The sequence below is a fragment of the Bison bison genome, unplaced genomic scaffold (genome assembly GCF_000754665.1).
Source record: "Bison bison bison isolate TAMUID 2011002044 unplaced genomic scaffold, Bison_UMD1.0 scf7180017857219, whole genome shotgun sequence".
NCBI classification, from domain to species: domain Eukaryota; kingdom Metazoa; phylum Chordata; class Mammalia; order Artiodactyla; family Bovidae; genus Bison; species Bison bison.
This window is the reverse complement of record NW_011487792.1, coordinates 16879-31927: the sequence shown is the minus strand read 5'-3', so window position 1 is coordinate 31927 and position 15049 is coordinate 16879. Positions and strand designations below refer to the sequence as shown.

The 15049-nt window shown below is 38.2% G+C and overlaps 1 protein-coding gene across 1 annotated transcript; it reads right to left on the bottom strand.

Annotated features, from left to right (window-relative positions):
- Positions 1 to 1572: 1572 nt before the first annotated feature.
- LOC105003423 (olfactory receptor 2B6-like) lies at positions 1573 to 2511 on the bottom strand. Its single transcript, XM_010860574.1, has one exon. The coding sequence runs from the start codon at positions 2509 to 2511 to the stop codon at positions 1573 to 1575; it is 939 nt and encodes a 312-aa protein (XP_010858876.1).
- Between the last annotated feature and the right edge of the window lie 12538 nt (positions 2512 to 15049).

The window sequence follows — 15049 nt, the reverse complement described above, 5'->3', positions numbered from 1 at the left end:
AATCACCAATACAGTCTTACTAACACATATATATGGAATTTAGAAAGATGGTAACAATAACCCTGTGTACGAGACAGCAAAAGAGACAGTGATGTATAGAACAATCTTATGGACTCTGTGGGAGAGGGAGAGGGTGGGAAGATTTGGGAGAATGGCATTGAAACATGTAAAATATCATGTATGAAACGAGATGCCAGTCCAGGTTCGATGCACGATACTGGATGCTTGGGGCTAGTGCACTGGGACTACCCAGAAGGATGGGATGGGGAGGGAGGAGGGAGGAGGGCTCAGGATGGGGAACACATGTATACCTGTGGTGGATTCATTTTGATATTTGGCAAAACTAATACAATTATGTAAAGTTTAAAAATAAAATAAAATAAAAAAAATAACTCCAAAAAATAATAAAAAATGTGAGATTTTATGACAGAGTTTGAAGTTGGATAGGAATCTTAGAACTAATTTTAACAGTTTCAACTTTTATTGATACAGATTCTAAGCATCAAAACTATACTCACATTGTTAAAGTAATCAAGTTACTTTCCAGTCTAGAAATGCAAAGTTTTTTCTTTTTCATCCTGATTCTTACACAGTTTCAAAAAACATTCCTGGCTGTTCCCATTATGCATGAAAATGTTTCCATGTTGTAATTCATTATTAATATTGCTTTCTTGTTCTGTCATGGATTCAGAAGGCTTTGATATATATGATGGTTTTTTGATATATATGAAGAACATTAAGAAATCCACACATTTTGTCCATATATTTTATTCATTTTAGTATTTAATGATACATTCATTGGCTAAAAATACAAAACATTGCAACCTTGTTTGTTAGAGTAACAATGTGTTGTTAAAGAATTAGTAGCAGGATTCCCTGGTGGCTCAGATGGTAAAACGTCTGCCTGCAATGTGGGAGACCCGGGTTCGATCCCTGGTTTGGGAAGAACCCCTGGAGAAGGAAATGGCAACCCACTCCAGTACTCTTGCCTGGAAAATCCCACGAATGGAGGAGCCTGATAGGCTACAGTCCATGGGATTGCAAATAGTTGGACACGACTACGCGACTTCACTTTCTTTCTAGATAAATGGAGGTTGATAAACTTGTGATACTCATAGTTGGTCTAAGGTGTAGACAGCCTCATACTGCATGCACAGTGGCACCATGCTGACCACTTAGATGTGCCCAGTCTTGCAGAGAGTGATGAAATGTTTCTTAGGTGCCATGGTCATAGGGAGTTCACTGATGAATGCTTGTCATGGTATTTTACGATTCACTTGAAATAATTAGTTTTTATTGTAATTCATAGTACATTTGTTTAATGTTTACAACTACTATTTCAGTATGTATCAACCAAAATAGAATGATTTTCTAATACATTTCCACAGAATGCCCTTACTGGTGAGTATAAGCCAAGAATTACCATTGTCTAGGAATATGAAGAACATGACATATTTTGCAAAAAGAACATCACATGATCTGTGGACATATGAGGCTAGAATGAGTTACTAAAGAAACCTCTATAAAACCTACCTCAATGGTTAAATAGTTTCATTTGATGTCTGCTAACTCTTACTTGCAAGTGAATACACTCCTCATGAGGTTGCCCAGTGCCCCCTTTACATCTTTATTCCTCAGAGTGTAGATGAAAGGGTTGAGTGTAGGAGTCACTACTCCATAGAAGAGAGCCATGAACTTGGGCTGGTCTCTTGAGATGGAAGAGGCGGGCTGAAGGTACATGCTAATGGCTGGACCATAAAATAAGAAAACTACTATGAGATGGGAGGAACATGTCCCAAAAGCTTTTTTCCTTCCCTCCAAAGATCTAATCTTAAATACAACATGTCCAATGCAAGCATAGGAAATAAGAATTAAGCACAGTGGCACAGCTAAGAAAAAAATGCATACCACTGAGAGTGTGAGCTCATTAGCACCCTTTTCGCCACAGGCAGTCTTTATCAGAACAGGAATCTCACATACTAAGTGATCCAGGGTATTGTGACCACACAGTGGTAACTGTAAGGTGACAGTGGCCTCTGAGACAGCATAGGTCTTTCCACTCAGCCACACGGTGGCCACTAATAAGATACAGACGCGCTGATTCATGATGAGGGTGTAGTGTAGAGGCTTGCAGATGGCCACGTAGCGATCAAAAGACATAACAGCCAAAAGCAGACATTCTGTGCCCCCCATTATGTGGAAGAAATAAAGCTGAACTGCACACCCCACATAGCTGATTGTCTTCTTAGACGTTCCCAGGTTAAAGAGCATCTGAGGGACAATGCTTGTGGTGTAGCACATGTTCAAAAAGGAGAGGTTGGTGAGGAAGAAATACATGGGGCTGTGCAGACGGGTGTCTAACTTGGACACCAGAATGATGGCTATGTTTCCCATCATAGCCATGGGGTACGTTATAAGCAGAATAATGAATAGAGGAAGCTCTAGCCAAGGACGGTCAGCAAAGCCTAGTAGAATAAACTCTTCAGGATGGCTTTTGTTAATTAGTTCCATTATCTTTAATTTGTTTCACCTATAGTAGGGAAATGGCAGGAAAGATAGAAATATTTTGAGAAATGACAAAGCACAGTTATGCAGTGTGCACAATTATGTATGTAGTCATAGGAGATTGGGTACAGTAACTTGGGAAGGGAGATAATTAAATAAATGTGACATCAGGTGACTTAATTACTTTTCATGACTCTACAAAATAAAGGCAACTACCTTAAACAAATAACCTCGCTGAAGGTCAGTTTCCTACTCTGTTTATTAAATATGGGAATAACTGTCTTTGGGCTCTGGTGAGGATTAAATAAGTGACTGTTGTTCCGAAACTCCAAAGTAATGGTTTTCATACTTTGCTTGTGAAAATTTTAGCTGAAGAGACTGTTAACATGATTCCTATCTCCAGGTGTCTGATAGAGTAGATGTGGCATGGAGTCCAGGAGTCAGATGGGTCATTATCAGAAACACTGCTGCAAGGCATTATTGAAATATTGAAAAGATTAAAAGCATTGACATAGATATAGGAGAAGACCAGACCAGAGACAACCTAGGAAGCATTATCAGGATAGCCTTGTTCAGAATTTATGGTTACCAGGGAGGGAAGAGTTGGTGGAAGGGATAGTTAGGGAATTGGGGGTTGACATGTACATACAGCTGTATTTAAAATGGATATTCAACAAGGACCTACTGTTTTAGCACAGGGAACTCTGCTCAATATTATGTAACAACCTAAACAAAAAAAAGCATTTGAAAAAGAATAGATATGTGAATATGTGTAACTGAATCACCTTGCTGTAGAGTAGAAACTAACACAACCTTGTAAATCATCTATAGTATAAATTAAAAAGCTAAAAAAGATAACCTTATTCAGATTCAGATATGTTATTATCGTTGAATAATTATATCTTTCCCATGGGAACTGGCGGAGAAGGCGATGGCACCCCACTCGAGTACTCTTGCCTGGAGAATCCCATGGATGGAGGAGCCTGGTGGGCTGCAGTCCATGGGGTCGCTAAGAGTCGGACACGACTGAGCGACTTCACTTTCACTTTTCACTTTCATGCATTGGAGAAGGAAATGGCAACCCACTCCAGTGTTCTTGCCTGGGGAATCCCAGGGACGGGGGAGCCTGGTGGGCTGCCGTCTATGGGGTCGCACAGAGTCGGACACGACTGAAGCGACTCAGCAGCAGCAGCATGGGAACTGGGCTTGCTTCCTTCCTGGCTCAGCTGGTAAAGAATCCACCTGCAATGCGAGAGACGGGGGTTCAATCCCTGGGCTGGGAAGATCCCCTGGAAAAGGGAAAGGCTACCCACTCCAGTATCCTGGCCTGGAGAATTCCATGGACTATATAGTCCATGGGGTCGCAAAGAGTCAGATACAACTGAGTGACTTTTACTTCACTTCACTTCATGGGAACTGAGAAGGCTTGTTTTATTCAAATCCGTCTTAGTAATTTAGAATTGAGCAAGAAATTTAAGCATGTCAATTTCCTGAAGTATATAATGAGAGAATTTTGCTATGTAGTGTTTTTCCATACTTAAAAATTTGTTTTTGAATGTAAATTTTCTTGCATAGCTACTTAGTTCAAACTGGGCATTTGATTTTTCATGTTAAATTTTAATTATCTATCTTGTATTAATTTTTCTTCGGTGAGTGGACTTATCCTGTTTTTATCAGAGTTTGGATGATTATCAATGATTCACTTAATTGCATATAACTACAAACATCCTTTAAGGCCAGAGAATTGATGTCTGGAGGAAATTCTTTATTCCAGTTCAGGATTGGAGACATTATTCATAGGCATAAAGTACTTCATATACTCACGACATGATGCCCTCCATTTCTTAAAGGTTTTGGCTGTGCTGTGCAACTTGGGAGATCTCCGTTCCCCCAACAGGGATTGAACCTGGACCACAGCAGTGAAAATGCCTTATCCTAAGCGCTATAACCACTAGATCACCAAGGAACTTCTCCCTCTCTCTCTCTTTTTTATTTTTTTAAGCTATGAGGCACGTGCAACAACAAAATCAACTAGCTGAGTAAAGCAGTTTTTGAGAAAATTTAAAAAGTAAGTGAATTTTTGTTTATCCTTTTTTTCCTGTTTAGTGTTACATTGTGTTTCATGAAATCTATTATCTTCCGTAAGATGAAAAATAATCAGATAGGAAGTTGAGGTAGTGTATACCAGTGACAAAACTCCAAGTTACTCTGCCAATAAATTATTGATTCAAGGGAAACAGAATTATACTTGCAAAGCATAGATTTCCCATACTTTATTTCGTCGAATCCTCAAAGCCATCTTGTGAGCTGTCACACAGAGCTACTCAGGGCCAAGATGTGAATATGGCCCTTTGTTTACACACTAACTCTAGATCAGATGTGTATAATATAGTAATAAAATAATAATTTAAACTCATCCTGAAAGGGTTCTATGCACCAAACACTACAGTAAGCACTTTGCACCCATTTAATCTTTAGTACCTAGCCCCAAACCCTATAACAAAGGAAGTTTTAGTACTCATATTTTAAGATGTTGTTAACCAATCATTCTTATTGAGGTTCTAAATATCAAAAAGTAATTAATTCCTTAAATGAGATAGTGAGATAATAAGACTGTAAATTTAGAGTTTTAAGATTCCAAAGAAAGCACATGCAGAGATATTTTCTAAGTGAATATGTTTGCTACAACTTATTCAACTCTGACATTATTTAAGGTATTAAAAGAACATTTCAAATGTAGGAATATATCTTGACCTAAGTTCTCTTTATGGTAAAAGTTCTTTGTGTAGATATATATGAAACAAAAGCATGATGTGAATTAATTTAGTTGTTAAAATAAATATTAAAAAAGGCAATTGCCCACATTAAAATAATTGCACCGTATGACATCTATTGTCTATTTGGTTAGCATTGTTATACTTACCTTTTTAATTTTTTTACCATGGTTCATCTTTCAATTTTTTTTAAAAGAGTAATTTTAGTCTTGATCCTCCAAAAATTCTTGCATAATTTTTTCTGACTCTCATGACAGTGTTCAGCCAAGTATAATCTCATCAATTGTATTAAATCTGCATTATTTGGAATTTTATATATATTATTCACCTTAGCAAGTGCAGTTTTGTTTGTGAATGGTGATCATCCCAGAGCCTCCTTCATTTCTCCATATATTTCCCTGGAGATTCTACAAAAAGTGTCCTAAATAATGCGATTCTCTTTTGATGTATATTTACACTGTGTAATTCTTTCTTAGGTAACTAATCCTTTTTGTATCATTCTCATGATATTTCATTATTTTTAATTCTTATATTCCAAGAATTTTTAGCCTACTTTTTGATCTACTTTCAGTGATTTTTCCTCACTAATTTCACTTGGAGATAAATAGGGATCTATTTAGCTTCCACTGTTTAAACCAGTGTTCAAAGTCACTTTACCAGAGTACCAATCTATTCCTTTTGACTTCTCCTTTAAATCTCCACTAAAGTTTTCATTCTGGTGTGTCTTATTTATGTATCATTTGTACACCACATTATTTTCTTTATATTTATAGTGATTTTTAAGTTTATATATAGGGAAAGATTGTAGAAGAAAGGAAAATTTATCTGATATCAAAGCATCTGGATGAAACATGTGGACAAGTCAATCTATCAAGTTCTGACTACATATTAAAAATGCTCACATGATTGAATGAAAGCTACATACTTCACTCAGGTGTTTAATATCTGTCAGATTAGTATTTATTAAAATTTACATGATTTTAAGGTTGGTTTAAGTCAAAGACTGAGTTTGATTTCAAAGATAAATCTAGTTGCTTTCTATAGGCATTAAACAATATATTTCCGAAGTTTAGAGAAGGCGCCTGGAAATGAAATGCTCTCTGCTTTTCCTACATATATTAGTTACTTTGAAGTAAACACATTCCAACTTTCCCTAAGATGGGTAGTCTTTAAAACAAGTGTCTTTTTACTCACCTTATTTTGATAACTATAATTTAATAAAAAGGAATTATGGAGGCACACACGAATTTTCAGACTTTCAGATAAGGACAGAGAAACTATAGTATGCCAATGAGTGTCTAAGAATTACCTTCAGAAGTGTGAGTTTTTCATGTGACACAATGCTGCCAAAAAGGAAAAAAGCCCAGAATAGGAAGACAGTAGTAGATAATATGAAGAATGCTTTGCAGGTATGCTTTTTGTATTATATTCCTAAGACTCTTGGGCATTCTTTACAAACAGCTCATTTATGCTTATCTCAGATGAGTTAGCAAACAAAGTTCTTTGGGGACTGAGTTCTCCATGGAAATGTGTCTTACGTATAATTAGTTATCTACTAAATTGGGGTTGGTAGCAAGAGTCCTCTACTCCTAGATTTGTTTTAAAATAAACTCATTTCCTGACACACTGGAAACTACTTTTATGTTATTTTATTTTTTTAATTTTATTGTTATGATTTTTAATTGAAGCACAATTGACAGCAACATTACAGTATTTTCAGTTGCACAACATACTGATTTGATATTTGTATATGTTGCAAAATGATCACAGTAAGTCTAATTACTATTTGTCACTATGCGTGCATGTTAAATCACTTCAGTCATGTCTGACTCTGCAATCCTATGGACTGTAGCTTGCCAGGCCCCTCTGTCCGTGGGTTTTTTCAGGCAAAAATATTGGAGTGGATTGCCATGCCCTCTTTCAGTGGATCTTCCCGACCCAGGGATGGAAGCTGCATCTCTTGCATCTCTTGCATTGGCAGGTGGGTTCTTTAGCACTAGTGCCAGCTGGGAAGCCCCTTTGTCACTATGCAAGGTTACATATTTACCCCAGAATTTTTAAGATTTACTTTCGTAGCAATTTACTTACAGATTTGTAATGCAATATTATTAACTATAGTCACCATGGTATAATAGTGGTGCATTACGTTTTTCTTTTTTGTTTGTTTGTTTTTTTTCCATTTGTTTCTTGATTCCATATGTAAGTAAAATCATATGGTATATGTCTTTGTCTAACTTATTTCATTTATCATAATGTTCTCAAGTTCCACCCATGTTGTCTCAAATGGCAAGATTTCATTTTTTGTTACTTCATTGTCCTCTTTATCCATTCATCCATCAACAGTTAACTTAGGCAATTTCCATATCTTGGCTATTGTAAACAATGCTGCAGTTAATACACAGGTGCATATCTTTTTGAATAGTGTTTTCATTTTCTCCAGATAAATATTAAGAAGTGGAATTGCTGGATCATATGATAGTTATATCTTTACTTTTTTGAGGAAACATCATACTATTTTCAGTAATGGCTACTCCAATTTTTATTCCCATGAATAGTGCACTGCTGCTGCTGCTGCTAAGTCGCTTCAGTCGTGTCCGACTCTGTGCAACCCCATAGACGGCAGCCCACCAGGCTCCCCCGTCCCTGGGATTCTCCAGGCAAGAACACTGGAGTGAGTTGCCATTTCCTTCTCCAATGCATGAAAGGGAAGAGTGAAAGTGAAGTCGCTCAGTCGTGTCCGACTCTTAGAGACCCCATGGACTGTAGCCCACCAGGCTCCTCCATCCATGGGACTTTCCAGGCAAGAGTACTGGAGTGGGGTGCCATTGCCTTCTCCGAATAGTGCACTAGGGTTCCTGCCGGGGACCAGCCCTGGCTGATCCAGGGTATTCGAAGGAGAGACGGCTTAGGCGACCTATTCAAATGTTAATTTGAGATATAAAGAGTAATAGAATGAGGATAGCTCAGTAGGAAAATTCAGTGGAGAAAAGAAGCTGAGTAGCTTGGTTTACGTGGAATATCAATATAACCCGTGACACCAGGTTAGCTCTGACCACGGAGGCCACAGGCGCCCTCTCAAATAGCGGAAGGTGCCCCACCTTAGACACCTTCTAGAGTGGGTCTTAGAAGCCCAGGCAAATAAATGGTCGCAGAGGATATCCACGCTCCAGATGGAGACTCAGCTGGAAGTTAAGGAGTAAAATGACATGGGGAGACCAAGCGTTGGTGGGCAAGGCCCATAGCTTTATTTTTAACAGGGGCTTATATACCCTAAGTTACACATAGAGGATAATAGGGGATGCAAAGTCAGCAGTCTTTGACCCTTATAAAAAACCAGGGTTTCTTTCCTGCAAATTTATCGTATACAAATGGTTTAGGTGATTTACATCATCTTCTGGCCAGAAGGCCCTAATAACATTTTATGACTCTTGACAAGGACTTATCAACAAAGACTTATTTTTTCTAAGAGTAATTATTTTAAGGTTTGCCGCCATCTTCCAAAGATAAAATTGCATTCCTATAGGGCGGATGTGTAATGGGTTTACAACAAAGGAAAGAATTTATTACCTTAAGGGTCTAAAGTTACTAACACCAAGGCCACTACTTATTTTTTCTACATACCAACTATTAATTAATACACATTCAAGGATACAATACAGGGGATGTGAAAACTTGGCAACAAGCATTGGCTCATCAATGAAATCTTTTACTAGTTTTATTCTGACAGTTTCTAACTCTCTGAGAGGCTCTAAGCTATTTGAATATCTTAAGCTTCCCGTGCCTCTCGAGGCTGGGAGACTGTAAACAATCGTATGCATAGCTGTAGGAGTCCGGGTAAATTTGTCAGGCGAGTTAGAGAACTATCTGAGGGGTTTGGATTTAAACACTCCTAGTTGCCCAGGAACTTTATTAATTGGAGGTGTAAGTTAACTCTTTGACAGAGAGAGCGAGATGGTGGTGGGGGACAGCCCCCAGTAAAGTCAGAGGTGAGAGCACAAAGCAATAAAGTAGGCAGACTCTGTTTTTTTGAGGGGGGGGGGTAGATGCTCGAGAATATCCAGGGGGACTCCTGAGACTCATCCCGCCTTTGCGTATGCCGAGCCTCCTTCCTCATGACCTTTGTCACGAGTGGAATGTCTCTCGCCGGCTCCCGGCAGGTTCCCTTTTTTCCACCTCCTTACTAATACTTGTTATTTTTAATCCAATTGATAATAGCCGTTCTGATATGAGAGGTGATATCTCATTGTAGTTTTGATAGGCATTTCCTTAATTGTTAGTGATGTTGAACATTTTTTCATGTGGCTGTATACCATCTCTATGTCTTCTTTAGAAAAAGATCTATTTAGCACTTCTGCCCATTTTGCAATCTAATTGTATGAATTCTTTGTTTATTTTGGATATTAACCCCTTATTAAATATAAAATTTGAAAACATATTATCCCATTGTGTAGGTTGCCTTTTTATGTTATTCATGGTTTTCTTTGCTGTGCAGAAGCTTTTTAATTTGATGTAATCTTATTTGTTTATTTTTGCTTCTCTTGTCATTACCTTTGAAGTTAGAACCCCCCAAAATCACCAGTGACAATATCAAGGATTATTTCTTTTTAGCTCTGCTATTGCTTTTTGTAAGGATTACATTAAATTTGTAAATTGCCTTGTGTAATGTGGACATTTTAACAATATTCTCCCAATCTATAAGCACGGAATATTGAAAGGTTGTTGTTAAATCACGCAAAGACACTGGGATTCTTGGCCCCCAGAGGAGAAGAATTCAATCCGGGGCCAGAGACGAGGCTTGATCTCTCAGAGCTTTTGTGTAATAACGTTTTATTAAAGTATAAAGGAGATAGAGAAAGCTTCTAACATAGGCATCAGAAGGGGGCAGAAGAGTACCCGCCTGCTAGTCTTCAGCTGGATGTTATATAGCTGAAAGAAAGGAATGTCTTAAAATTCAGAATGGCACCAGGCCCCTCACCCATAAGATGCATTTTGGGATAATCTTGGCACCAAATGGTTTATCCTGGGCCATAAAATGATTAACTTGAATCTTGAAGAAGGGCAGACCACCATACAAATAGTTTCATTTACATAGATTAGGGGAACAATATCTGAATATAACATACTGGTTTGTCAAGTAGGGTCTGAGCCAAGAGGCAGAACAGACGAAGACGGAGTTTGGGGGTAAATGCATAGCACATTAGCATAGCTTAAGACAAACATTTCCATAAGAAAAAGGCATTGGTTAACTTCAGGTGAAACCAGATGTCATTATGGCAACACATTATGGCAATTTTAAGCAAAACCTCCTTTTAAATTTGTATAGAGAAGGAAAAAAATATCACCAGTTTCTTTCCTCCTGCCATTTAAGAGAGATAAAAATGTCTGACACTTGCAGGGTATTTCCTCCATTTGGAGACCCCTGGCCTTCCTTCCTGTTACCCTCTCAATATCTTTTCATCTATTTGTATCTTCTTCAGTTTTTTCATTAGTGTTTTATAGTTTTCATTATAAGTCTTTTACCTTCTTAGTTAAATTTATTTCTAGGCATTTTATTCTTTTGATGCAATTGTAAATGGAATTGTTTTCTTGATTTCTTTTTCTGATAGTTTGTTGTTGGATAATAAATTTAAATAAGGTACTATTAGTACAAAACTAGCTTGAATAAGTGATTCTAGAGAATTTATATCTGAGTTCTTTGAATATCTTACTTTGTTCATTTGTAGACTATCTTACATAAGATTTAATTATTTCTGGCCATGAAATAAAGGAGCATAAAAATCAGTTGAAGAGAGAAGAAAAAGAAAATCATTAAGTAGTCTTTCATGTGAGGAGAAATCAAGTGATACTTAAAAAATACCTTCAGGAGATCAAGACGGTGGAGTGGGAGGGCACGGGGCTCACCTTTCTGAGAAACACATCAAAACTATAATGACATATGCAGGGACACTTGCTCAAATTTACCTGGGGACAGCAGAACTACTCTACTATAACCAAAGCTGTAATGAAAGATTCATATGCAATTGGGTAGGAAGAGAGAAACAGTTTGGTTGGGACTCACATCCCTAGGAGGAGACACAAAAGAAGAGGGGGATATCACAGGCTTGGGTATCCTCTCTGGGGAGCAAGGTATTAAGGCCCATATTAGACACCTCAACCCTGGAGTCTGACACCAGGAATAGGAGACCCCTCAGCTGGTTTGAAAACCAGTGGAGCTTACTGGAGTAAGAAACTGCGACTCTGCTCTTGAAGAGTGCAGACACAATCATGCTTACTCATGATCAAGAGCAGAGACTGCATATTGAAAGATTTCTGTGCTCTGGCTGACTTGTCAGAACCACCCCAGCATGTGCAAGAGCCTACACTGGGTTCCTGCACCAGGCCTTTTTATTCCAGTGATATTCCCCACTAAGGAGGTGATATCTATTGGCAATGAGAGTGAACACACTTGATGGGAGCTGAGACATCTCGATTCACTGGCCCGGCCTGTAAGCAGAGTAGAGGCAGCCATTACCAGCTTGCAAGTCCCTGGGGGAAGATGAAGCTACCTTCAGACTAATTTCAGACCCAGCTCTCCCAGCAAAGACACTGGGCACACACAAGCTGCCTAGGGATGCTCCCATACAAGCACGGTCAAAGACCAGGATAGGTAACGATTTCATTTAATTTTGAAGAGACAGAGAAAGTTAAAATGAGAAGACAGAATATGTTTCAAATAAGAGAACAAGAAGCAACTGAAAAGACCCTAATGAAACAGATAACTTACCTGATAAAGTTTCAAAGCATTTGCAGTAAGAATGCTAACTGCACTGGGGAAAAATTGATGAACACAGTGAAAATTTTACCAAACTAGAAAATAGGAAAAGCCTTCGTTATAATGTCCATTTTGTCTGACATGAATATTGCTACCCCTTCTTTCTTGTTTCCATTTGCATGAAATATCTTTTTCCATTCCCTCACTTTCAATCTGTGTGTGTCTTTAGCTCTGAAGTTAGTCTGTTGTAGGCAGCATGTACCTGGGTCTTGTTTTTTTATCCAGTCATCCATCATATGTTTTATCACTGGATCACTTAGTCCATTGACATTTAAAGTAATTATTGATGGGTATGTACTTATTGCTATTTTATTATTTTCTGGTCGTTTTGGTAGTTATTCTCTGTTCTTTTCTTCTTTTATTATTTTCTATTGATTTCTTAGCTAGTATTCTTCTGTTCTTTACTCCCTTGTTTTTGTGTATCTATTGTAGGTTTTTGATTTGTCATTACTATGGCTTGTATATCTATATCTATATCTACTTGTTTTAAACTGGTAGTCATTTAAGTTCAAACACATTCTGAAAGATCTACAGTTTTTACTCCTTTTCTCCTTATTTTGTATTTTGGATATTATATTTTATATCTTCATGTTAATCATGTGTTGTTTATTGTAGTTGCAGTTATTTTATAATTTTTTGTCTTTTAATCTCTATATGTAAGTAGTTAATCTTCTGCTTTTAGTATATAATTGCCTTTCTTATTGGGATTTTCTCTTCCCTATAGATTCCTATTGTTTTCCACTCAGAAATGACCCTTTTAACATTTCTTTTAGGATAGATTTAGTTGTGATAAACTCTTTACTTATCTGAGAAGTTCTTTATCTCTCCTTCAACTCTAAATGACAATCTTGCACAGTAGAATATCCTAGTTGTAGGTCTTTCCCTTTCAGCATTTCGAATATGTCATACCACTTCCTATGACCTGCAAAGTTTCTGCAGAGAAACCAACTGAGAACCCATAAGGATTCTCTTGTATATTACTCTTTTTTTCCCCCCTCTGACTGTATTTGTAATACAGTTCTCTCTTTTTCTTTATCCTTTGCCATTTTAATTATAATATGTCTTGGTATGGGTCTGTTTGAGTTCAACTTTTTTGAATCCTTTGTCCTTTCTGTATCTGAATATTTGTTTCCTTCTTCATATTTTGGCAATTTTTATCAATAATCTCATCAGATACATTTTAAGATCCCCCTTTTTCCTTCTGTGAACCCTATAATGTGAATATTGATAATGTTGTCTCATTGATAATGTTGTCTCAGAGAGCTTTTAAACTGCTCTCAGTTTTTAAAATTTTCTTTTTTTTTTTCTGTTCTGATCGAGTGATTTCCATTATCCCTATCTTCCAGATCACTTATGAGTTCTTCTGTATCAATTAGCCACCTATTCATTCCTTTGACTGTTTTTTTTTTTTAATTTCATCTCTTGAATTCTTCATTTCTGATTGAGTATATTTTATGTTTCTAGTTCCCTGTTAAAATTCTCACTGTGTTCATCTATTCTTTTCCTTAATTCAGTTAACATTGTTATTACTAGTGCTTTGAATTATTTATCTGGTAAATTGTTTATCTCTGTTTCATTACTTCTTCCGGGTTTTCTCTTGCTCTTTTAATTGAAACCAGTTCCTCTGCCTTTTCATCTTGCTTTACTTTCTCAACCTCTAGGAATTTAGATAAAACAGTTACCTTTTGTGGTCTTACGTGAGTGTCACTCTGTGGGAATGTCCTTGTATGGATTGCATGTACCTGATTTCTTTGGTAGGAGAACTGGATTTGACATGGATACATGTCACTTCTTTCCTCAGGATGTACTAACAGCCATCACCTTAGTAGAAGATGGAGGGACTGAAACTGAGCTGGGTGTGAAATGGGATTTCCCCTCTGCTCATGACTGTCACCTCCTAATTGGGAGTGGGTTTTGATCCCAGGTTGCTGGAGCAGAACCCCTGAGGGCTGGGCCCAAGCTGGCTCTTTTCCCTTTAAGAGTGTGCTTTTTCCTCTCCCGCACCAGGACCTTTGCCCCATAGTGGGGAAGTGCTGAAGCAAGGGAGGGCCCAAGCAGGCTCTTAGCTTGTGTTGGCAGTAGACAGATCCAAACTGTCCCTGATGCACTTCTTGAGCAGGGGCCAGCAAATATTTCCTTCACTCTGCTCAGATGCAGTCTTGGATCCAAGTCCCCTTTGTCTCTCATAGCCGATTATTCCCCCCAACCTCTGCCACTTTACCCTTTTATGGAACCACACCACAGGGAAGGCAGGCCTCACCTGGACATTTGGCATGTATCAGTGTGTGAACTGTGGCAAACTGGCTACTGTCAGAGTTCTGGGTTGTTTCCAGTGTGATGCTTGAGTAAGCTCCAATAATGGCCACCACCTGACCCAGATGCCAACCTGGGACTGAGTCAACTCTGTGTCCCATTTTTGAGCATTCTTCTTGGTCATGACACACCCAGATCCAGTGCTGCACTACAATGTGAATTAAGTGATACTGAAGTGTTTGCTTGGCTTGGGTCAGGGCATGTGCAGAGGCTTTCTCCAGAAACCCTGGAGCCACTGGAGTAGTCTTCACTCCACCATCTTTGCCCTGCCTTGAGGGTAAGCTAGTGATGTGCACTCATCACCAGCAGAGTCAAGCTTCCCACAGCCCTCCTGTTAGTCCCAGTGATCCTCTGGTCAGTCAAGAGGACTCATCCGCCCTGTGTAGGACCCCAGGATTGGGTCACTCAATCTGTAGTGCCAGTGTCTCACTCCCTAGGACATATCTCTGCCCATGTATTCTCCTTTTTTCCCCTCTGAGTCCCCATCTGGGGCAGCCATCTCAAACTTGATTGATCTGCTTTGAACTCTTTGTCAGGTGAATTATCTAGTTTCATTAGGGTTTTTTTCAGGTATGTCCTTTGTTTGAAACATATTACTTTGTCTTCTCATTTTGTTTAACATTCTCTGTCTTTATCAATTAGGTGA

Excerpts from the sequence above, each read along its gene's own strand:
- LOC105003423 (XM_010860574.1), bottom strand. The coding sequence starts at position 2,511 with ATGGAACTAATTAACAAAAGCCATCCTGAAGAGTTTATTCTACTAGGC.